The sequence below is a fragment of the Scyliorhinus canicula genome, chromosome 24 (genome assembly GCF_902713615.1).
Source record: "Scyliorhinus canicula chromosome 24, sScyCan1.1, whole genome shotgun sequence".
Classification (NCBI taxonomy): domain Eukaryota; kingdom Metazoa; phylum Chordata; class Chondrichthyes; order Carcharhiniformes; family Scyliorhinidae; genus Scyliorhinus; species Scyliorhinus canicula.
The window spans coordinates 19,402,820-19,428,193 of NC_052169.1; the positions used below are offsets into that span (position 1 = coordinate 19,402,820).

At 42.8% G+C, this 25,374-nt stretch overlaps 1 protein-coding gene across 3 annotated transcripts in view; it reads right to left on the reverse strand.

The window, feature by feature from the left end:
* slc12a1 (solute carrier family 12 member 1) overlaps positions 1 to 25,374 on the reverse strand; it is a 106,820-nt gene that overhangs the window by 55,031 nt on the left and 26,415 nt on the right. The window contains exons 4-12 of one of the 3 annotated variants that reach the window (XM_038784361.1): positions 24,186 to 24,281; positions 23,397 to 23,492; positions 11,159 to 11,298; positions 10,952 to 11,062; positions 10,674 to 10,785; positions 10,431 to 10,558; positions 10,268 to 10,352; positions 3,317 to 3,468; positions 625 to 732 (exon numbers count right to left, since the gene is read on the reverse strand). In XM_038784361.1, the coding sequence (XP_038640289.1) occupies positions 625 to 732; positions 3,317 to 3,468; positions 10,268 to 10,352; positions 10,431 to 10,558; positions 10,674 to 10,785; positions 10,952 to 11,062; positions 11,159 to 11,298; positions 23,397 to 23,492; positions 24,186 to 24,281 (1,028 nt within the window). The remainder of the gene's footprint in view (positions 1 to 624; positions 733 to 3,316; positions 3,469 to 10,267; positions 10,353 to 10,430; positions 10,559 to 10,673; positions 10,786 to 10,951; positions 11,063 to 11,158; positions 11,299 to 23,396; positions 23,493 to 24,185; positions 24,282 to 25,374) is intronic. The other 2 variants (XM_038784359.1, XM_038784360.1) reach the window with 2 other exon arrangements.

A 25,374-nucleotide genomic window follows, 5' to 3' on the forward strand; every position in this document is an offset into this window, starting at 1 on the left:
TATATTACGCGTGACCCCTTTTTCTGTAACACCCTATTCGCCAAACGTACCAAGTCAGCTGGGTATTTGGCTGCCCTCCCTTCCCTCTTATGGAATGTATCTAGGTTGTAACTAAACCTTTCCTTCAGGATAAAACTCACGGTAACATGTGTCACAGGTAAGCCTAGTTGGTCTCATTAGCGGCGGGGGGGGGGGGGGGGGGGGGGGGGGGGGAAACAAGATTCAGCACAGCAAACATGGAGTTACAGTGTAAGTGAAACTCAATGATGACAAGTGTGCACACAACAATTTAATTTTTAAATTGGCATCGGCTTTCTCGTATTCCACAAATGTGAAACAACAGGCATAGCCCATGTTATATTTTGGATCATATAAAGTACACAAATTGTAATTCCATTTACCTTAGGCAGTGATTTACCATGTGCCTATTATGAATAGAAATCTCATTTGTCTAATGTCTGATTTTTCATAATTAGGCTGTTGCAATAAATAAAAAGCTGCATTCTCAGGTCACACTTTACAAGCACAAACGACTTCCATGTTCAGAAAGATATGTTAATACGCAACAAGAAAAACAAGTTTGTTTTATTTTATCACTGAAAATTAACGTATATTCTTTCTTACCTGGAAAATTTTGGGTGCACTGACCAATGAGGCCAGGGCAGAAGAAAGAGTGGCTGAAAAGATTCCTGCGGTGATGAGGGGACCAAAACCAGACACCATACTCATGACCTACAAAATAAGGAAATAATGTCTCATTGCTCTTCTACTCGATAGCCTGGTATCATATAGGTTCCCAAGTAGATCCTTTCACAGAAATATTTGTTTTATTTCTTTATAAAAATATTTTCTTTATTTCATGTATCTGTTAAATTGGCATTTGGTTCCTTTACGGTTCATTTGATTAGTGTTAAACGTGACAAAAGTGGTTACAATTCTTGCAGTATGCCAACTGCCAACTTTTTAATCAATTCTGTAACCAAGAAAATAAAAAGTAGTCATTTGGTAGTACGGAAGGGAATTTCCAAGAAAAGACCCATCGTTGAAACTTTGTGTCTGGAACTCATCAGGATATTCACAAGAATGCCAAATTGTGAAGGGAACAACTATTTACATGACACAAGTGAGTTGGCAAATGGCCGGATTGGAGGAGGTGTTACCATGGAGAATGCGCAAGTTAATTAATAAATGACAGTTAACTGCCAAGTTGTGCTTAAATTCAAACCAAGCAGGTTGACTCGGATTGGCCAAGCTATTGCCCTGGGGAATGAGTCAGGGGTGGCTGTCACTTAATTTACATAATTTATAGTGCAAGAGGCCATTTGGTCCATCAAGTCTGCAGCAGCCCTCAGAAAGAGCACCCTACTTAAGCCCACGCTTCCACCCGCTGCCTGTAACCCCGTCACCCTATCTAACCTTTTTGGAAACTAAGGACAACGTATCATGGTCAATCCACCTAACATGCAGATCTTTGGACTGTGGGAGGAAACTGGAGCATCCAGAGGAAACCCACGCAGACACGGAGAACAAGCAGACTCCGCAGATAGTGACCCAAGCCGGGACTCTAACCTGGGACCCTGGAGCGGTGCAGCAACAGTGCTGACCACTGAGCTACCGTGCTGCCCAATTTGTTTAGGATTGTGATATAATGAAACAAATTAACAGACAGAGAGGAAACTCTGAGTCGTCTGGCAGGCTTAGAAGTAGACAAATTGCCAGGGCCAGATAAAATGTATCCCAGGTTGTTGAGTGAGGCAAAGGAGAAAATAGCAGGGGCATTGGCAATTTCTCTCTGGTCATAGGAGAGGTGCCAGAGGACTGGAGGATAACCAATGTGGTATCATTATTTAAGAAGGGAGAAGGGATAAACCATGAAACTGCAGGCCATTCAGTCTAACCTCAGTGGTGGGGAAACTATTGGAAGCAATTTGGAGAGACAGAATTAATCTGCATTTGGAGAGGCATGGATCAATCAAGAACAGTCAATTTGGTTTTGTTAAGCGGAGGTCATGTCTGACCAACTTGATTGAACTTTTCAAAGATGTATTCAAGTGTGCAAATTTCTTTGCAATGTATTCGACGTAGTCTATTCGAACTTCAGCAAGGCTTTTGATAAGGTCCCACATGGGAGACTGATAGTGAGGCCAAGAGCACATGGGATCCAAGGCAATTTTACACATTGGATCTAGAATTAGCTGAGTGGCAGGAAGCAGAGGGTGCGGTATTTTTCTGACTGGAAACCTGTGTCCAGTGGAGTCCCACAGGGATCAATCAGTGTTGGGGCCCTTGCTGTTGTGGTTTCTGTAAATGATTTAGATATGAATATATGATAGTTGATCAGTAAGTTTGCGGATGGTACAAAAATTGGTGGGCTGGTAAATAGCAAGGAGGATAGCCTTAGATTACAGGCGGATATATACAGACTGGTCAGTGGCAAATGGCATTCAATCCAGCTTATGACCGAGATGTAAGATTATAAGGGGCATAGATAGAGTAGACAGAAATAAACTTTTCTCCTTGGTGGAGGGATCACTGACCAGGGGTCATAGATTTACGGTAAGGGAAAGGTTTAGAGGGGATGGGGGAGTGGGGGGGGGGGGGGGACCCTTTCACCCAGAGGGTGGTAGGAATCTAGAACTCCTGAAAGGGTGGTGGAGGCAGAGACCCTCATAACATTGAAGAAATATTTAGGTGTGCACTTGCGATTCCAAGGCAATGGGCCCAAGTGCTAGAAAATGGGATTAGAATATTTGGTGGTTGTTTCTGACCGGCACAGACAAATTGAGCCAAATGGCCTTTTCTGTGCTGTAGACCTCTGACTTTCCAGTGCCTTCAGCACGACGAGGAATGCTAGCCATAATGCCGAGAAAACTCACTGCTCAAGTAGTACTCTGGCATCTTTAATGTGCATATCAATCAATACATGTTGAAATGATCAAATAAACCGAACCCCAAATCTGAATAAAATAATCAATGTGTAGAACGGCCAGGTTTAATGCTTAAATTAATAAACATTAATTGGGGATTCCCACGACTCTTCTAATCCCAAGAGACCTGACTCACAGATTAAAATCATTCCTTCCAAAAGTGGCTATTACTGATCAAATCAAAATTCATTTTCTTAAATCTGAAAAAAATTCCGAAGTAAACTGCGTCGATCTGAAATTTAGACTGTCTGCCTAAAATTGATTCCACTAGAAAGGAAATTTGGGCCGTTTTCTGTAATAGACACCAGACTTTTAATGCCAATTCTATACTCCAGTAATAAAGTTGAAAATTGCCATCATCTCAGTTCAATTGACCACATAATTATTACCTGGAAGTTATTCATTAAACCAAAATCGCAGGACTGTGTATTACAGACAGAGAAATCATATCCCAGAATACAGGCTGCTGAACCATTACAGCGTAGCGAAGAACTGATAGTATCATTGATACTTCCAGTAGCATCACGTACAACGGTAGCACCTGCAAAGAAAGCAAGCAAAAAGACTTTACTATAGATATGCAGCTTAATTCTCAACTAAATAGAGTTTAGCCAACAGAGGTTTTCCCAGAGGTGAAGTGATGGCCACAGCAGCATAAAAATCACTTTGCTCTTCTAATGTGACCACAGGTTGTGCATCTCATCCAGAAAATGGCATCTGCCTGTGCAGAGCTGCCCCAAGTTTAATGAGTGGCTGGTTTCTTTGGGCTGGATGCTTCTGCCCCGCCCACCACAAGTTTGCCACGGGCGGGACGCGGACCATGTAAAGGTCCATTGACCTCGAGCGGGAATTTCCAGTCACCGGGTGGGCACAGCCGGATACGGTCCCACATGGGAGAGAATCCCATTAATCGGAAACAAGGAAATTACAATGCAGCAAGTAAAACCTCAAATTAAAACACTGTAGGAAGCATCTCAAGTGCAGTACTAACACATACTTGTCTGCACGGATCAATGTAGGGTGGCAGTACATTATAATTTAGGAATGACAGGTCTAAGAAAATCCCACCCTTTGTTTTCTCATTTTGGTTGGCGCAGACACAATGGATTGAATGGCCTCTTTATGCGCTGTAACACTATGATTCCATCATCTGCAGTTGAAACTCCAGCTGAGATGCTTGAAACCACAATCTTTAGGGGAAAATTTATATAATTGAATGAAGACGGAGTTATAGCCATGGATGCAACATTTGTAGAAATGAAAATGTTCATGCAAAGGTGATACATGTACAAACTAACATTAATGTTTTTGCTATTGAATCGATAAGATGAATAAAGGAAATAGAATGTTAGGGTGCAGCATCAGGATCATGAAGGATAGGTGGTCTGTTTGCATCTTCTGGATCCTGGACACCTTTTCTGCAAAACCAAAAAAAAAATTTCACCATGGCCTTCATGGCACATAATAACAATCCTTCCCTGGAGAGCAGTGGAAATAGGATCGTTGAATATTTTTAAGGCTGAATTCAGCAAATTCTTGACCGACAAAGGAGTCGAAGGTGGTGAGTGTAGACAAGAAAGTAACCACTTTTCACAATCAGGTCAACCATGATTTTATCAAATGGCAGAGCAGGCTCGAGAGGCTGAATGGACTACTCCTGATCCTAATTTGTATGTTGGTATGTACATTAGTGGTTCAGTTGACAAGATATAAATTATTCATGCCCATGTCTCATTGTTCTGGTCCAACCTTGTCTTAATCTTCTGATTGCATTATTCCCAGACATCTATTAGTCTTTGTTAATAGAATTCTATAACAAATGGCCGCGCACAACAACCTGGCTGCAATATCCAAAAGTATAAGATCGTCATTTTAAATTTTCTGTTATGGTCAAATTTACACAAAATGCCAAAACTTGTAGACTGTCGATTATGTAATAATTAAATAGATAAATATAATTTGCTAAAGAATCCCATTAATCGGAAACAAGGAAATTACAATGCAGCAAGTAAAACCTAAAATTAAAACACTATAGGAAGCATCTCAAGTACAGTACTAACACATACTTGTCTGCACGGATCAATGTAGGGTGGCAGTACAGTATAATTTAGGAATGACAGGTGTAATAAAACAGTTCATCCTTTAAGCAGTAGTGCTAAATTCTTTGTACTGTAATTTACTATGTGCTTTATAATATACGGCAGCACCCTTTCTTCAGTATACCAGGTAAATATCAAAAAATAATCTCAATAGTCAATACCACAAATCTGAAATTAAAAGCTGCTGGAAACACTCAGCAAGCCGGACAGTAGCTGCGGACAGGGAAAAAGTGTTAACATTTCAGGCAGATGACCTTTCACCAGTCCATTGATTGAGACCCAGGGAGGCAAAAGATTTTTATTTTTTTTTAAATGATAAAAGATTGTGTCTTGAAATTCGGCAGGCCCTTTGCGTTCCAATGTTCTACTCCCTGCAAAGATGTATCCATTCTCTCCCCACAAACTGAGGGCCAATAGCTTTACTAGACCTTTCAGCACTTTAGGGTTAACGCATCTATCTCAATATGTTTATCTTAAAATGCTGTTTAATCCGTGAAAATAAATGCCTACCCTCCGGAATTTGTATACGGAATGCAAAAACAAATGTTCCACATTTAAGTCTATCAACTATGATTACCACTCATTCCACATGAGCTAACAAATTTCAGTATTCTGTATGTTTATTGTCAGGAATCAGAGGAATTGTAATATTTTTCTTTTGGTAATATCACCCATCATTTTTCTTATATACTAAAAAACAGGCTGGCGTGGGTGTGATTGATGCAATTAGATTTACGCGACAGAGAGCCTGCAAGGGCCTAATCATCAGTAAGAAGTGGTTTTGATATGTTAACGAATCATGAGGAACTTCAATAAGAATTTACACAAGGCAATGAAAGTAGTAGTTTTGAAGTAGGTTGTTTTCGTTCAAAGGGGAAAATATACAAAGCGTAAAATTGTACGTTATTAAGGCAAAGGTAGAGTAATTTTATCTTTTAAAATATGGGAACTGTGTTGTTCCTCGTGTCTTAATAAAGCTCGTAGTCTCAAAGGTGGAGAAGATGCTTTATTGTGAATTTGTTCTCTCTTCAGAGCTTAACTTACGGCTACCTCAAATGCTGCCTGCATGTGTGTCTGTGACCTGATAAGAGTTCTGCCTTCCGTGAAGTGTGTCGTCACTTCCTGTCCCTGTGTATATATATAGCTCTCCCGTGCTCTCTCTAGTGCTTGCTCAGTTGTATTGCATCTAGTCAGATCTACAATCACCACATCCCCCCTTTTTTCTTTACATATTTTCTGTACATCGTTAAAGAAAATTGTACAAAACAGTTACTTATGATGTGTATCTATACAAGTGATGGTTCTATTGCATATTTTACAAAGCCAATTTATATTTATGAGTCCACTCTTAATAAAACATTTATGAGTCCAAACTTGATGAATTTGTTCACTGAGTTCTCTCTTTTGTTGTTGTTGACGTGGTGAATGTTGTCGGTGTTCCTGTTATTTTAAGTAACCATTGCGTCATCCCGAGGTGTTTGCATGGTCGAACCACTGATGTTGACTGACATGGACTTTTTTCTGTGATTGTGGTATCGATTTATTATGTCATCTGCCTTGAAAGCTGGTGTGCTTGCTTGTTCTGGAGCAGATGTGAGTTTATGAGATTCGTTGTCATCCCATGGCATGTTTGTAGTCTTGTCATTGTTTTGCAGTGTGCTGTGGCATTGTCCTTCATGTACAGAGTTGTACCATTTTGTACAAGTCGTTGTTTCATTGCTGTTGTTTCTGTCGTTCCTGTCTTTGTTGTTTTTGTTGCCGTTCTTGGCGTTTCTGTCTGTTATGCTTCTTGTTGGTTTTGTTGTTGTTCTTGTAGTTTTTGTCATTGTGCTTGTAGTTTTTGTTGGTGCTGTTGTTGTTCTGGTTTCTGCAGGGCTTCTTGCGATTTTTGTTGTTCTTGTCACGCTTCATGTTGCTTTTGTTCTTGCTGTTATGCTCAATGAGTGTCCCGTGTGGATAATTTGAGTCATTCAACGTTTCGTCTCGAGAATGGTGAGAATGATCTGATGTTGCATTGATGCTGGTGACATCAGTCATTTGTTGTGGATTAGATTTGTCGTCTTTGCTTTCTTGGTGCTCCTCTTCTGGAGTCAAATACTTCACAATTTCATTTGACGCGGTCTCTCTGGACTCTTGGTGCTCCGCATCCGGAGTCAAAATCTGCATGGTTTCTATTGGCGTGTTCTCACTGGACTCTTGGGTGGCCCTACTCTGTGCTTCTGTACAGACAAGCTGAGAACTGTCAGTCTCGCTGTGATCCTGTACGTCGAGTGTGATCACCTTGTCACTGTTTTCGCATGCAGTGGGTAGATATAAATTGTCTTCTTCTCGTTTCGGTGAGCTTGGTAGACTTTCATAGTCTGCTTGCGGCTGCTCAGATACGGCGGGTTGACCTTCATGGTCTTGTTCATGCATGGTGTTCGCCAGGGAGTGTTTGCTTGCTTCCCTTTTGGAGTCTTTCATCACTCACTGTGGAGCCTGTCATCGCTTTCTCTGTGGAGTCTTTCTGTGCTCTGTGTGGAGTCGTCTTCTTCTTGGGTATTGCTGTCATCCAATGTATCGACGATCTGCCATGGCACCATGGTGTTGGGTTCATCTACCACGAGTAGATTCGTGTTGAGCTTTGCGACCGTGTCGCTGATGCTGTGATCAGCATATCCGAATAACTCAGCCATGTCCGAGTAGTATTCTTCGAAAACCAAATCATCTTGGTTGGATTCATCTACCACGAGTAGATTCGTGTTGAGCTTTGCGACCGTGTCGCTGATGCTGTGATCACCATATCCAAATAACTCAGCCATGTCGGAGTAGTAATCTTCGAAAAACAAATCATCTTTTTCTGTTTCGGATTTCTTTTTGTTCTCTTCACTTTGGGTGGTGCAGACTGCTTTTTCCAGGGTGTTGTGCGAGTTGTTTTCAACTGCTGGTTTAAGTTCAGGCGTTTTTTTTGTCCTCTGAGGCAAGAAAGTTTGGTTTTACCGCTTTAAGTATCTTGTTTTCAATTTTCGGGCATTTCCCTTTTAAGTAGGCGTGGTCCGGATGCTCAAACGTCATGCGTAGGAATCAATTGCGCATGCGCAAATCGGCCTTCCTTTACTGTGCGGTTTTGTGTCCAATGCGCATGTGCATAACGATCCGCGACCACAACGTTTTGAGACTGCGCATGCGCGGCTTGCGCATGCGCATAATGATCAGCAACGCAAACTTTTTTAAACTGCGCATGCGCGGCTGGCGCATGCACAGAACGATAAACGGGTGATTGTAACTGCGCATGCGCGGCTTCTGATTCCTGTGCATGCGCAGACGCAGATTTCAGTTCTTTGTCTGCCCGAGACTGTAAAATGTGGTCGGACGCCATTTTATCGCGGATTTCAGCGTTTTTTTCTTTCTGAAAGTTGTAAGTTACCTTTTCCTTTCGATCTGGACTGGATTTCAGCGTTTTGGCTTTGTTTTAAAATTCAAGTTATTTCTTCTTTTTGATCTGTACTTTTCACTCGCGATTTCTTGACTGAAGCCTTTCTGTTTGTAGAGTTTTGCATCACTCAGTCTCTGTGCAGTTTGGCCTCTGAGCATGCCATGCTGTTCAAATTCCTTACAGTACTCTTCAAATTTGTTTAGTATTGTTTGTAAGTTGTTGCTGTCTTCATCTTTTGAGTATTTAAATTCATTATATACTTTCCTAGCTTCATGTCCTGCGATGAGCATTGCTGTTTTAATTTCGTCTGAGACTGCTGCTACATCATTAGCTATGATATATAAATCGAACATTTGTTTAAACATTTTCCAGACATTTCTTACATTGCCGGTCGTGTCCAGCTGAGGTGGGTATCCAAGCCACATCCTCGAATCAGCGATGTCTTCCCAAGTCGAATGTCCAGTAGGAGATTTCCATGCCATTTTGTTCTTTCTGTGTCTGCAGCCGAGTTGTCCTGTAGTAAGCGTCTGAAGCCACTCCTGGTACCATGTGATGTTCCTCGTGTCTTAATAAAGCTCGTAGTCTCAAAGGTGGAGAATATGCTTTACTGTGAATTCATTCTCTCTTCGGAGCTTAACTTACGGCTACCTCAAATGCTGCCTGCCTGTGTGTCTGTGACCTGCTACGAGTTCTGCCTTCCGTGAAGTGTGTCGTCACTTCCTGTCCCTATGTATATATAGCTCTCCCGTGCTCCCTCTAGTGCTTGCTCAGTTGTATTGCATCTAGTCAGATCTACAATCACCACAGGAACTATAAAATAAAGAAAGAGTTTGATCATTTCTGGGAATAGGGAACTTTTGAGAAACAATAGAGGATAGAGAGATCACAGGGATGGAACACATTTAAGAAAACAGTGAAACATATCTGAAGGAGTAGTTGCTTAGATCCCCCCCAAAGACAGTGCGGTATCTCCAAGTAAATAATGTGGTGGCTCGTAATAGCTAAAAGAGGAAACGTGGTAATGGTGCCACAATAGTTAGCACTGCTGCCTCCGTGCCAGGGACCAGAGCTCAATTCCAATCTTGGGGGTGCTGTGTGCAATTTGCACATTCTTCCCGAGTCTGCACGGGTTTCCTCCAGGTGTTTTGGTTCCCACCCACTGTCCAAAGGTGTGCAGATTAGATGGGGTTACGGGGATAGGGTGGGGGAGTGGGCCCAAGTAGGGTGCTCTTTTGGAGGGTCGATGCAGACTCAATGGGCCGAATGGTCTCCTTCTGCACTGTAGGAATTCTATATTTTGAAAAAAGACCAAACCTTCAGAACCAGTTTGCTGTCACCATTGGAGATTTTGAAAAAAGACCAGGCCTGCAAAACCAGCTTGCTGTCACCATCGGAGAACACCCCAATAACAACAGGGAGTTGGTGTGGTAAAGTTACTGGAATTCTATCGATTTAGATCATAAAGGTTAGCTCAGTGTTGTTTAAGCTAGGATCTTTTTGGAACTTACTGTTAACTTTGTGAAGCTATTCTTGTGTTTTAAGTGTATTACTTTTTATTGCCTTTAGTTTTAATATACATCTACTTCAATATAAAATCATCACATTAGTCGGGAACATGATTTCCTGATTTCAGAAAACCTCCTCATAATACACAAATTCCAAAAATCATTTTGACAGCGGCAGCTGTTTCAAGTTTCCCTTTGGGATTTTGCAACTCTGCCTTTTACCATCAGCCGTATCTTTACAATAATCATTTAGCTGCAATCTCCAATGCTCTGTTTCAGTCTCTAAACAATTATTATTCAAGAACAAGTTATATACCTTACCTATACAGATGGCAACACCTATATAAGTCAAAGTTGTTATGAAGATTGCCAACATAGTTCCTTTAGGGATTGCTGCTTGTGGATCCTGAAATGTAAAGTTGAGTCAGAAACCGTTATCATAAGTAAGTAAGCTTAGCGTAAAACATATTCAATAGGAACATACCTTTAGATCACCTGAGATGTTGGCACCAGCAAGAATGCCAGTAGCAGCTGGGAAAAAGATGGCAAAGACAGAAAAGAAACCTTCTCCGTCCCTGAAAGATGGCCCAAAATTCTCTGCGAATAGGTTAGCTGCACAGATTAAAAATAATTATAGGACACTGCTAAATATAGCACTCAAATATAACTGGACTGCAAGCCTTAAACCCTCCCATCAAATTTTTCTATAAGAAAATATAAAACTTGCCTTGGTAGTTAAAGAAACCTTTACTTCTTTTATCAATGGTACTTGGAATGACACTTCCAATAAAAAAATTAACAATACCGATCAGAAGAATTATCAGAAGAACAACTTGAGCCTGTTAAAAGACAAAAGTAGCTGCTTAATTTGCACCAATGCACCGCACTTACTATCAAAGTAACTGACAAAATATAATTTGGGTTTTATCTAAAAACAAGACACTTCATTAACTTTTACTTCAAGCTGTACTGATAAACATTTTCAAAATGCAGCGAAAACCTTACCTTTGTTTCCCACTCCATGCCAGCTACAGTTATACCAAGTAGTAGTACTACTGTAATGCAACCTACTATTCGTATATCACTGATTGGGTCCACCATGAGTGCATTATTGTCCTGAAAAGGGATGACAAATTATTGCCAAAGATATTTCAATATAAATTAAAGATGACATGGCTATATACTTTATAACAAACTGAAATTATGGATTACCTTCAAGATATCCACTAGAGTTTCTGAAAACCCAACGACATACATGGCCACAGCCACAGCATTGGCAAAGGAAAAGATTAAACCAATAGATCCGCCAAACTCTGGCCCCAGACTTCTGGATATGAGATAGTAGGCACCACCTGTTTAGGTCAGAAGATAGTCAATTCTAAATAAAAATTAAAATCACATGCTAGCTTATGTTTATGCCAAATTATTACAAATGAAGGAAGGAGCTCCTTGAAGTTGTGGCAATACATGTTTAACTCAGCTAAAATTCAGGAATTGGCCATTTAACTTTCCAGCAAATTGGACATTGAAAATGCTGCTTATTAATTTCAGCATGGAGAATAGTCAAAAATCTTTTGAATAATATTTTTCATGTTCAATTGAACAAATTAAGTTGTTTTTTGTTTTGGTGATGATTTTAATTGCAACAAGAATTTTCAAATACACAAAACAACTTCAGCATAGATGTTACTCAGCACCAATCAGGAAAAAAGGGCACAAGCTCCTTAATGCTGTTAGACAGTTGACAGTATCACAAAGATCCTGATAATGGATTTTTGCTGAGTTGGACAAATTAAATGGACTACAGTGCAGAGAAATGATACTTCCCCTCTACCAGTCAGGAGAGTGCATGAAATATTACCTTTAGCCCAATCACTTGGATAGAAATGCACAAACCTCCTGTCAGTAACATACTTATCAATTAAGGTATAAATTTAAGAAATAATATATTATACACAACAGGAGTACCAGATTTGAGATAATGTTGATAAACATTTGGAACTTAGTTAAATACTGGAGCATGATATATGCCGATGACTTGTTATTTATGTGTTGGAACCAAGTGTGTCAATAGGGGGAATACTGGAGCTGCTTCAGGTGTTTGGGTCTTTCTCAGGGTACAAATTAAATCTAGACAAGAGTGAATATTTTGTGGTGTCTCGGCCAGGGGTGGGGGCAGCTGCCATTCCATAAGGCAGGGACTCACTTTAGATACCTGGGGGTGCAGGTTGCTCAAGATTGGGAGGGGCTCCATAGGTACAACATTTCTAGTTTGGTGGGGAGGGTGAAAGCTGATCTGGCAAGGTGAAGCTGATTGGCAAGGTGGGATGGTCTCCCTCGGTCATTGGCGTGGCGGGTCGGGTACAGGCGATTAAAATGAATGTGCTGCCGTGATTCCAGTTTATTTTTCAATGACTGCTGATTTTCCTGCCAAAGGCATTTTCTAGAGAGATTAAAGGGATGATTACCTCGTCCATATGGGGAGGGAAGGTGGCCAGAATTTAAAAGGTGCTACTACAGACAGGAAGGCAGGCAGGGGTTTGGGTCTTCCGAACATGTATTATTACTGGGCAGCGAATGTGAAGAAGTGTCAGAGGCGTTGACTCCCAATGGGTCAGAATGGAGGAGAGTTTGGGTAGGGGGTCGGGATTGAAGACTCTAGCAACAGCGCCGCACCAGACGGCTCCGGGGAGATACTCGGGGAGTAGTAATAGCTTCGTTGAGAATTTGGAGGCAAGTACGACAGCACTTCGGGTTGGGGGCAGGGTCAAGGGAAATGTCGATTCAGGGGAAACCATAGATTTGAGCCAGGGACGTGGAATGGAAATTTTCAGAGATGGGAGGATAAAGGAATTAGGACACAAAGATTTATTTCTTGGGGGTCGTTTTGTGGGATTGAAGGAGCTGGGAGTGAAGTATGGGCTGGAGCAGGGGAAATATTTAGATACATGCAGGTTCAAGACTTTGCCAGAAAGGAGATACAGAGCTTCCCAATAGAGCCGGCTTCCACATTAGCAAAGCTTGATTGCTTTGCTGAGCATCTTCAGTCTCATAGAATCATAGAATTTACAGTGCAGGAGGCCATTCGGCCCATCGAGTCTGCACCAGCTCTTGGAAAGAGCGCCCTACCCAAGGTCAACACCTCCACCCTATCCCCATAACCCAGTAACCCCATCCTAACACCAAGGGCAATTGTGGACACTAAGGGCAATTTATCATGGCCAATCCACCTAACCTGCACATCTTTGGACTGTGGGAGGAAACCAGAGCACCCGGAGGAAACCCACGCACACATGGGCAGGATGTGCAGACTCCGCACAGACAGTGACCCAAGCCGGAATCGAACCTGGGACCTTGGAGCTGTGAAGCGATTGTGCTATCCACAATGCTACCGTGCTGCCCTTCAGTGCAGCACGGTCTGTGCGCATTCAGGACCCTGATCTTCCTGTTGCTTGCCATTTTAACAAAAGACCCTGCTCCCATGCCCAGATGTCTGTTCTTGGCCTGCAGCAATGTTCCAGTGAAGCGCAACGTAAACTGGAGGAACAACATCTCATCTTCCGGTTAGGCACGCTACAGCCTTCCGGCCTGAACATAGAATTCAACACCTTCAGATGATCAGCTCTCCCTCACCTCGACCCAACCCATTTGTTTTCATTTCATTTTAACTGTCTTTTACCATTTCTTTCTTTTTTAGTATATTTAATTTCCCGCCCAATCTTATCCACCTTTCCTTCACCTTTCTCCTCTTTGCTGCCCCCTTCCCCTCCCCCATCTACAGTTCATCCTCTGATGTTAGTTTCCCTACTGTTTGACCTTTTGTCCTCTCTGGGGACTGCCATTAGCACTCTTTCCCCTTGGTATCTGTGGCCATTAGCAGCCGGTTTCCCTGGGTTTCTGTGGCTATGACTCATCTTTCATTCTCACTTCACGGTATAAATATTTTCCACTTTCTCTATCTGTTAGCTTTGACAAAGAGTCATCGAACTCAAAACTTTAGCTCTTTTCTCTCCCTTGAGATGCTGACAGACTTGCTGAGATTTTCCAGCATTCTCTTTCTGTAACTCCAACAACCCTCACCTTCCATAGAGAGATTACATACAAGGGAGCACCAGTAATGATACTGCCTTAATTTAAATGGCCTCATCCCAGAGTTAGCGAGAAGACTAATGTTTGACCAGCCTTGTAGCTGTAAATACTACAACACTTCTAAATGCCACAATGGAGTTGTGCAATCTGTCGAATTTTATTTGTCAACGGTTTACATCAGACACATCTGCCAATGGGCAGGTTTTCTGGTCCTTCATGCTGCAGGCGTGATCGTCTGGCACTGCCAAAGTCAATGGACATTCGAATGGCTCGCTGCATTGGCTGTGGTGGAATCCATAGCAGGCCATAAAATCCCTGCCATTATCATTATGATAATTGCTCACTTTGAGAACCTCTATGATGAGCAACAGCTGTAATGGGCAGGATCTTCCGGCCGTCCACATCAGTAGGATCATTCAGTCCCACCAGCAGTGAGTCCTTGCCCCCATCAAAACTTCACTAGACTTCTGTTCAAAGGTGCCTTAGTCAGTCCTGCTGTATCCAAGAACCCCTCTTCAGTAGGACTTCATGCCCTACTCATGCCCCTCAGTTCTGGACTTTTGTTCAAAGAAAGACAGAGAGAGTAAAATTCAAGAGGAGAGGCAAGACTGACTGCTCTTTACATCAGGACAACATTCGGTGTAGTATCAAGAGAGCCTCGTCAAGATTGAAGCCAATGGGGAATGGGGGGCAACTCGCCACTGGTTGGAGTCATGTTGAGCACAAAGGAAGATGGTTGTGGTTGTTGGGCGCCGATCATCTCACCAAGGATATCACTGCAGAAGTTCTTCAGGGCACTGTCCTAGGCGCAACCATCTTCATTCAGCTGCTTCATCGATTACCTTCTGTCCATCATAAAGTTAAAGTGGGGATGTTCATTGAAGATTGCAGTGTTCAGTACTAGTCATAACTCAGTGTTGTGTTCTCTATTTTGCTTTACCTGGATGGCTTGGATGCATAGTGTCAAATAAAGAACACAATGCTTTGCTAAACAAAACTAAAAATGTACTTACACTACTGAGATTTGTTCACATTCCGAAAGTAGGTTTCTATATTAAGCTGCGCTATCTCTGACTGCAGAACTCCCAAGTACACAACTGCTCTGTGCCTGACACTCTTCTAACTCTTAGAATCCCCAAGTCACATGATGAATTTATAACTGTTCTATGGTTCCCTCTAGTGGTAAGAAGCATTATAATTAACTTCTTAACTTACATCCCAGTCAATATACATATCATTACACTCAGATGCTGAAGCAGTATTTTTCCATGTTAAGAAGACCTGGACAACATTCAGACTTGGGCTGATACTGATAAGTGACAAGAAACATTCATACCACAATGCCAGAGAATGACCATCTCCAGTGAGAGAATCTAACCATCTCGCCAGCACACAATGGCACTACCATCGCTGAAACACCACCAACATCCTGGGGGTTGCGATTGACCAGGAATCTACTGGACCTGCTTTATGAATACTGTGGCTGCAACACTTGCCTCCTGACTCTCCAAAGCCTGTACACCAGCCGCAAGGTACAAGTCAGGAGTGAGAAGAATACTGGCCACTTGCTTGTGCAGCTCCAGCAACAGAAGCTAGACACCATCGATGATAAAGCTGCTGGCTTGATTAGCACCCCAAAATCACCTCCCAACATCTTTCCACCACCAGTGCAAACTAGCAGCAGTACATATCGTATGCAAGATACACAGCGGCAGCTCACCAAGGCTCCTTCAACAGCACCTTTCAAACCAGTTATCTCTACCACCTGGAAGGACTAGGGTAGAAGATGCATGGGAATACCACCACATGCAGGTTTTCCAAATCATCCAAGATCCTGACTTGGAACTATAATTCATTCAATACCGCTAGATAAAAATCCTGGAACTCCGTTCTTAACAGCACTGTGGGTGTACCTACACCAGATGAATTGCAGGGGTTCAAGGAAGCAGCTCATCGTCACCTTCTCAAGGGCAACTAGGGATGGCCATAAGGGTTGGCCTTACGAGCAACTCTCACATCCTATGAAAAAGCTTAAAAATGCCCAAGACCAGCTTCAAAACTGCAAGATCAGTAAACAGCAACAGATCCAAGCCCAGAGACTGCTAAATGTCCTGTTGCTGCGATGTACCATCAGTATATGAACACTTCTGACTCCGTTGCAATTGAAAACAAGTTATGATGGTCTGTGACCAGTAGCAAAGTAAGTCAGGAAAATCTAATTGTTTTTGAAAATGTTTTTAAAGGACTTAAGGATTTGTATCAATTGTAAAGTGACCAATTATAATTTTTGAATGATAAGAAATACTGGTCCATGTGACCAGCCACCCTTGACCTGGAAGTAGGACAGAAGTCAAATATGGAGGTCATGTGGCAGACACAATAATAGAGGCAAAAGCTGGAAAGAGGAGGCATTCAGTAAGTAAATTCGGAGAGATGGATTTCTGGGCTGTTGGAAGGCACAGTTAGAACTGCTGCAGTTTTTCCTTTTGTTCCTGACAATGTCTAGAATCAAATATGCCATGCATAGGTAACAGTGGTTCTGGTCAATCCGCCCTACCACAACAGCACTGTAGCACAGTGGTTAGCGCACTGTTGCTTCACAGCTCCAGGGTCCCAGGTTCGATTCCCGGTTGGGTCACTGTCTGTGCGGAGTCTGCACGTTCTCCCAGTGTCTGCGTGGGTTTCCTGTTGCTGCTCCGGTTTCCTCTCAGCCCACTCCGGTTTCCTCTCAGTCCAAAGATGTGCAGGATAGGTGGATTGGCCATGATAAATTGCCCTCGAGTGTCCAAAAAGGTTGGGTGGGGTGCTCTTTCCGAGGGCCAGTGCAGACACGATGGGCCGCGTGGCCTCCTTCCGCACTGTAAATTCTATGAACTGATGGGAGCTGACAATGGAGAAGATTTCAAAAAGAAGAGCACCACCATGAAAGAGACTGCTCAAGCGGAACCCTGTTTATGCAGATGCTGCTGCCTGCAAAGAAATCAGTCAAGTGCTTGAAGGAAGAGAGACTGTAAATCTACCTTAAGATTAGAGTTTGGAAGAACTTTGTGGCTGAAAATATTTGGTAATCAAGGTGGAGAGGACCACTTAGAAACTCCATGAGATGGCCTCTGCTGCTATCGGCTATTCCATGTATAATGTATAGCTCTTTTCAACTGTGATTTGCCTGTTAATTTAGATTTAATTTGCGTTGATCATCGTATTAAAGTAAAAGTTACAAAGTTAAATCTTGTTCGATAATTTCTTCATTTGTGGGTCGTTCGGTAAGTTTGGTTAACGGATCCTCACAGGGATGGAACGTGTTCAGAAACACATTGGAGGCTTTCCTCAATTTCACGAGTGCTTTTTCTAAATCTAAAGAAAAGCCAACATACCTCATTTGTCCCCAAGTACTATCTAGTGAAAACATGAAGCTAAAGAGACACTTGGAAGCCTTGCACAAGGAATGTGTTAGGAAACCACGCTCGTATGTCAAAAAGAGGTCCTGGCGCCGCAGCGTGTAGTTGAGGCCCTATTTCGAGACAAGCTCAAAAAACATCTTGAGGGGAGATATCGGATTGTATATGCAAAGAACCCTCACACCACTTCAGAATTTTATCTGCTTCAATCAATCCGATTTTAAAATGTGGAAAGGCAGAGGTAAATAAACTGACAGTTGAAGCTCCTTTGAAAAGCATCGTGAAATGAAGAATTGAGACAATGGCCATTGATCAGGAAACCACATTGGCAGAATGTCTGAAAAGCATACTGGATTTTGCTCTGTAAATTGAAGCAAGCATTGTGGGGTTTGATGTACACATATTGGCTTCAGCATGCCACACTCGCAATATAGTATTCTGGAGCACCTTGTGTTAGGGGCTGTTTAGCACACTGGGCTAAATCGCTGGCTTTGAAAGCAGACCCGGGCAGGCCAGCAGCAAGGTTCGATTCCCGTATCAGCCTTCCCGAACAGGAGCCGGAATGTGGCGCCTAGGGGCTTTACACAGTAACTTCATTTGAAGCCTACTTGTGACAATAAGTGATTTTCATTTCATTTCTATCTTCTGCTTCTTGACCACAAAAAGCGAGACGGAATATTCAGTGTGTTACAGGGGTACACAAGAGGACAAAAAGATTCCCTGAGATCACATAACTGGATTTTGTATTGATGCTCCATCCATGGCACGCTACATGTCAGTCCTGCCGTTTGGACCCCTGGAAACAACCAGCAGCTAAAGAACAGAGCACAATTAAGTATTGCAACAGGACACATCAATTGTAAACTATATTAAACCTCACCCACAAGAGTCCTGATGATATTCCAGCAATATCAATTAAGACTTGTGCTCCAGAACAATCCATGTCCCAAGCCAAGCATCTACCCAGCAATGAGAGAAATACTGCCCAGGTATGTCCTGTTCATGAAAAGCACAGCAAATCTAACAGCCAATTACTAGTTTACTCTCCATCATCAGCAATGTGATGGTCTGTGTAACTGCTATCAAGCAGCACACACTCAGAAAAACCTGCTTACTGATGATCCATTTGGGATCCGCCAGGACTACAGTTCCTGACCACATTACAACATTAGTCCAAACATGGACAGAAGAGGGGAAGCGAGGGTTACTGCCCTCAACATCGAGGCAGCATTTGACTAAGTATAGCAGCATTAAAGGTGAGTACAGCATTAAGGAGCCCTAGCAAAACTGGAGTCAATGGGAATCAGGGGGGAAACTCTCCACTGGTTGGAGTCATTCCTCGTGTCATGTGAGAGTACCTTTAAGAAAATAGTGATGTCAGAGAGTGGGTGGAGCTGAGCTCAGTTCAGCCCTTTTGAGGTTAGTTCTGGGTTTTAGTTTCAGTTTGAAGAAAGCTTGGGTGTGGCTGTGAGCTGCATTGCTGGTGATCTCTGCCATGAAGGACTATCTCTTAATCCTTTGGTTAAAACGGAATTGTAAAAAGGTTTCAGTATTGAATATAAATCTAATGTGCTTCTGTTTGAGGAATTTGTTAAGTCTTTTGGATGTGTAAAGGAACAGTTTGCAGGATTGGGTAGTGTTGTATTATTTTCGGGGTTATCTTTGAAGTAAGGGGTGTTAAGAGATCCAATGTTTATTTAAAAGGTTAATTTGAGTTCATGGAATAAACATTGTTTTGTTGTAAAAACGTGTCCACAATTGTAATACTACACCTGGGGAACAAGCCGTGTGCTTCAAAAGCAACAATCCATTAAAGGTGGGGGTTGGTTGAACTCCACGATACATTTTGGGGTTCTGAAAACACCTCTCCCGTAACACTAGCACAAAAGAAGATAGTTGTGATTGTTCGAGGTCAATCATCTCCATCTCGGGACATCACCACAGGATAGTGTCCTAGGCCCAACTATCTTCAGCTGCTGCCTCAATGATATGATGCCATCTTCAGGTCAGAAGTGGGGATGCTCACTGATGATTGCACAATGTGCATCACCATTCACTAACCCCCAGATACTGAAGCAGTCCGTGCCCATGTGTGGAAACTGGCTATCTAGACATCACACTACATGCATTGAAAGTGATAGATTTTGTCACTTTATGGGTGGCATGGTAGTTAGCACTGCTGCCTCACAGCACCAGGGGCACAGGTCCGATTACGGCCTTGGGTAACTGTGGGGAGTTTGCACATTCTCCTAGTGTCTGCGTGGGTTTGCTCCCACTGACCAAAGATGTGAAGGTTAGGTGAACTCGCCATGCTAACTTTTCTCTCGTGTCCAAAAATGTGCAGGTTAGGTGGTGTTGCGGGGATAGGGTGTGAACCTAGGTGGGATGCTCTTTGAAGTCAGTGTAGACTCAATGGGCTGAATGGTCTCCTTCTTCCTGGAGGGATTCAATAATTATATGAAATTGGATGTAGCACACAACCCAAGATTCACAGTAGCACTGTTGCTTCAAAGCTCCAGGGTCCCCGGTTCGATTCACAGCTTGGGTCACTGTCTGTGTGCAGTCTGCACATTCTCCCCGTATCTGCATGGGTTTCCTCCGACAATTCACAAAAGACGTGCTTTTAGGTAATTTGGGCATTCTGAATTCTCCCCGTGTACCTGAACAGGTGCTGGAGTGACTAGGGGCTTTTCACAGTAACTTCATTGCAATGTTAATGTAAGCCTACTTGTGACAATAAAGATTATATTAGATATGCACCAGTCACCACAGCGAGAGACTGTCACAACATGCATATTATTGTGTCTCATTAGGCCCAGTGAGTACATAAAATAACATTTCCACAAAGTACTTGAAAAAACACAGATTTTAATATGTATGCTTGTTTCTCTTTATACAATTAAAAAAAATTATTTCAAGGGCTTTGGATGTCACTGGCTAGACCAGCATTTACTTCCCATCCCTAATTGCCATCGGAAAGGCGGTGTTGAGCTGGCTTCTTGAACCGCTGCAGTTCATGTTGTGCAGGTACACCCACAGTGCTGCTGGGGAAAGAGTTCCAAGATTTTGATCCAGCAACAAGTGAAGGAACAACGATATATTTCCAAGTCAGGATGGTGTGCGACTTGAGGGGAATTTGCAGCTGGTAGTATTCCCATGGATCTGCTGCCCTCGTCCTTCTAGGTAGTAGGAGTCAAGGGCTTGGGAAGGTGTTGTCAAAGGAGTCTTGGCAACTTTCTGCAATGTATTTTGTAGATGGAACACACTGCTACCAGCGTGAGATGGTAAAGGAGGAATTGGATGTTGAAGGTCATGGATGGGGTACCAATCATTACTCAATGTTAGCAATTAAGAACTGGGTGTGACCAGATGGAGGAGGAATTTAAACAGATGGAGGAGGAATTTAAAAGGTGGGACATGGTGCCGCTATCGCTGGCGGGCAGAGTGCAATCCGTCAAAATGACGGTTCTCCCGAGGTTCTTGTTCCTCTTCCAGTGCTTGCCCATCTTTATCCCTAGGGCCTTTTTTAAAAGAGTGACCAGCAGCATCATGGGATTTGTTTGGGCGCATGGCACCCCAAGGGTGAAGAGGGTCTTCTTGGAGCGGAGTAGGGATGGGGGGGGGCTGGCGTTGCCCAACCTCTCGGGGTATTACTGGGCGGCCAACGTGTCGATGGTGCGTAAGTGGGTGATGGAGGGGGAGGGGGCAGCATGGAAACGGATGGAGAGAGCGTCCTGTGGGGATACAAGCCTGGGGGCCCTGGTAACGGCGCCGTGGCCGCTCCCTCCCACGAGGTATACCACGAGTCCGGTGGTGGCGGCTACCCTCAAGATTTGGGGGCAGTGGAGGCGACATAGGGGAGAAGTGGGGGGCTCGATGGAGGCTCCGTTAAGGGGGAACCATAGGTTCGTCCCGGGGAACATGGATGGGGGATTTCGGGGATGGTATAGAGCGGGCATTAGACAGCTGAAGGACCTGTTTATCGACGGAAGGTTTGCGAGCCTGGGGGAGTTGGAAGAGAAATTTGGGCTCCCGCCGGGAAACATGTTTAGATATCTGCAGGTAAAGGCATTTGCTAGACGGCAGGTGGAGGGATTCCCTGCGCTCCCCGCGAAGGGGGTGAGTGACAGGGTGCTCTCGGGGGTCTGGGTCGGGGAGGGGAAGATATCCGATATCTACAAGCTTATGCAGGAGAAGGAAGAGGCGTCAGTAGAGGAGCTGAAAACGAAGTGGGAGGGGGAACTGGGGGAACAGATCGAAGACGGTACATGGGCTGATGCCCTGGAGAGGGTAAATTCTTCCTCCTCGTGTGCGCGGCTTAGCCTCATCCAATTCAAGGTGCTGCATAGGGCCCACATGACTGGGACGAGGATGAATAGGTTCTTTGGGGGTGAAGATAGGTGTGCCAGGTGCTCGGGGAGTCCAGCGAACCATGCCCATATGTTCTGGGCATGCCCGGCATTGGAGGAGTTCTGGAAGGGGGTGGCGAGGACGGTGTCAAGGGTGGTGGGATCCAGGGTCAAGCCAGGATGGGGACTCGCGATCTTTGGGGTTGGGGTAGAGCCGGGAGTGCAGGAGGCGAAAGAGGCCGGTGTGCTGGCCTTTGCGTCCCTAGTAGCCCGGCGAAGGATTTTGCTACAGTGGAAGGACGCGAGGCCCCCAAGCGTGGAGACCTGGATCAATGACATGGCGGGCTTTATTAAGCTTGAGAAGGTTAAATTCGCCCTGAGAGGATCGGTGCAAGGGTTCTTTAAACGGTGGCAACCTTTCCTCGACTTTCTGGCTCAACGATAGGGTACTGGGACAGTAGCAGCAGCAACCCGGGGGGGGGGGGGTTGGGTGGGTGGGGGGGGGGGGGGGGGGGGGGGGCGTTGATTATGTTAGCTTATTTTATTTAAATTTGATTTATCTAATTTTAATTTATGGTTAAGTTCTCTTGTTTGGGGGGGGGGGGGGGTGGGGGAATGTGATACATGTGATGTTACGGTATGGGGGGAATTGTGGGTGTTATGGGGCTGTTAGTTGCATATTACTGCTTTTTGCTATACTTTTTGTTATATTTTCTGCAAAAAATTCCAATAAAAAAATTAAAAAAAAAAAAAAAAAAAAAGAACTGGGTGTGACAATGCTGCTGTTCTACCTTTGTTGGCTTCTGGGATCATGTTAATTTTCAAGCATTAAAATGGGATCATATTGGAAAATAGCATATTCCCAGTGATTACTTTTATTTTTTATTGACTCCAGAATAAATAGTGTGTACCTCTGGAGTGACATGATATAGTAGCTAAAGAGAAATTAATTTTTCTGGTTATAATATTTTCAGAAGAGATGGGGAGGGACTTCTTTGGAACACAAACTTATGAAGGGACAATGAGTACCTTAATATTAGAAATACATTTATCTCACCCTTCATCTTCCCCTTGAAATCCTGAATTAAAATTCATTAGGATAAAAGAAAATGTACTAATAGTGGTTTGTAGTTTATATGGAAATACTGGATCCCAATTGAGTTTGTAAATACAATACTGTAGTCCATTTGTACAACTAAAATGATACGGCTAATAAGTAGTTTGTTAGTTGACCAAAATAGCATTTAACATATTTAGAAAATGTTAAAATCCTGCACTATTTTGTGGGAATATTTGGAACAAAAAATGTTATATTAATATTTGCATTCAGGTAGCCCCAAAAAGTATTTGTTGATTAATTTAATGAAGGGAAAGTACACCCATGTTTAACCTTTTAATGCAACACAAATTGGAATTGACAGATTGAAAAGTACATTTTAGAATAAGTCTTTTTAAAATCTGGGTAAATTGTCAATTCTTTATTTTTTTTAAATTGGTGGTGATGTGAACACAGCTTTCATACACGTATTAGCCACGATGGGTACTATTTTCCCATTAAACCTACTTTATTTGATACAAACATTCTGAACGGTACAAGAATTTGTTTTACATTACCTCCTCGAACAACTCCATTGGTACAAATGGCTGACATAGAGATACCTGTTAAAACAGTTACCACCGTACTCAGGCAAATGACGATGACGCCAAGACCTGTAAAGAATTCCAGATGTATCTTAAGTAGGTTTCTCATGTAATCATCAATGCAGCAATTCAACCCGTCAGTTATTATAGATAGCTGGAACCTGAAATGTACCAAAAACTATAATGGAATCTTTGCTGCTTTCATCCTTGAGCAGAACACCTGAAATGTACCAAAAATGAGAAAGGAATCAATCCTGATGTTGTCGTCCTTGAGCAGAACACCTGAAATGTACCAAAAATGAGAAAGGAATCAATCCTGATGCCCTCGTCCTAGAGCAGAACACCTGAAATGTACCAAAAATGAGAAAGGAATCAATCCTGATGTTGTCGTCCTTGAGCAGAACACCTGAAATGTACCAAAAATGAGAATCAATCCTGATGCTCTCGTCCTTGAGCAGAACACCTGAAATGTACCAAAAATACGAAAGAAATCCTTGATGCTCTCGTCGTTAAGAAGAAAAGCTGAAATGTACCAAAAATTAAGGCATCTGTGCTGCTCACATCCTTGAAGAGTAGATGAAAAATACAAAATATCATTACCTTTACCCAACTGTCATCTTGGCAACATTGACCAGTCTTCACAAAGCGATTTAACTCAAATGCGCATAGATAGCAAGACAGAGCAAACTCCTGCCAAGAGACTATACACCTACCATAATCAGTTCCATGTTTTGGTGACCCAAGTATAGCTAAAATCATTACCTCCACGAACACATCCATTTGTCGATATAGCGGAGGTTGACAACCCAGTAATTGATGTTACTACGGTAGCCAGAAGGATAATAACAATTCCAAGACCTGTCGACAATGAATTTAAATACAGTTACACCATCTGAGACGTCGACTTGTGTTTTGTGCTCTTTAAACGTTGCCTTAACTTAAAACAACCAGTAAACTGAAACTTTCTGGTTGTTTCCTACATCTGGACATCTCATATGTGGAAAACCTAACTTCCTCATATAAATAAACAAAAAAATTAAAACTGGGATTTAAATGTTTAAAGAGTCACAGTGCTTTTGCAACAGATGTGAGAAAGACGAAGAATCTACATTCAACCATTTGGACAAATATTTTACCAGTTGTCTCACACAGCAATACGAATCCATATCCTGTTGTTTGTACAACTTCTAAAAGAACAAAATCCTGTACCACAGAGATTATCTTCACCAAGGTTTAGAACATAGAACATTACAGCGCAGTACAGGCTCTTCAGCCCTCGATGTTGCACCGACCTGTGAAACCCCTCTAAAGTCCCTCTACACTATTTCCCTTATTGTCCATATGCCTATCCAATGACCATTTGAATGCGTTTAGTGTTGGCGAGTCCACTACTGTTGCAGGCAGGGCATTCCACGTCCTTACTACACTCTGAGTAAAGAACCTACCTCTGACATCTGTCCTCTATTTATCTCACCTCAATTTAAAGCTATGTCCCCCGTGCTAGACTTCACCATCCGAGGAAAAAGGCTCTCAATGTCCACCCTGTCTAATCCTCTGATCATCTTGTATGTTTCAATTCCCTTCTCAGATGGTGATAAATGTAAATAAAGGCAACAGAAAACATAAATCTTTTTGGGAAGTTCATTTGATGTAATAAACAAAATAATGTTCATAAACTTGAACAAAGAGATAAAACAAATTTCACAAGGATAAAAGGGTTTTATGAAAATGCTTAATCCACATCTAGGCCATTAAACAGGAAACCTATAGCCAGCCCTCTGCTACGGTCACTGTGCAACTTTCCACGTGAAATGGTTTCCACCCTCTTGGGAAACATTACATAGTTTGTAAGAGACCTTATCGTGTGCACGCTGTAGTAATGAGCAGGTTTAACCATGTAACACTGCCACCAGATCACCTCCCAGAAGCTATATTTTTCTTGGTAACAGAA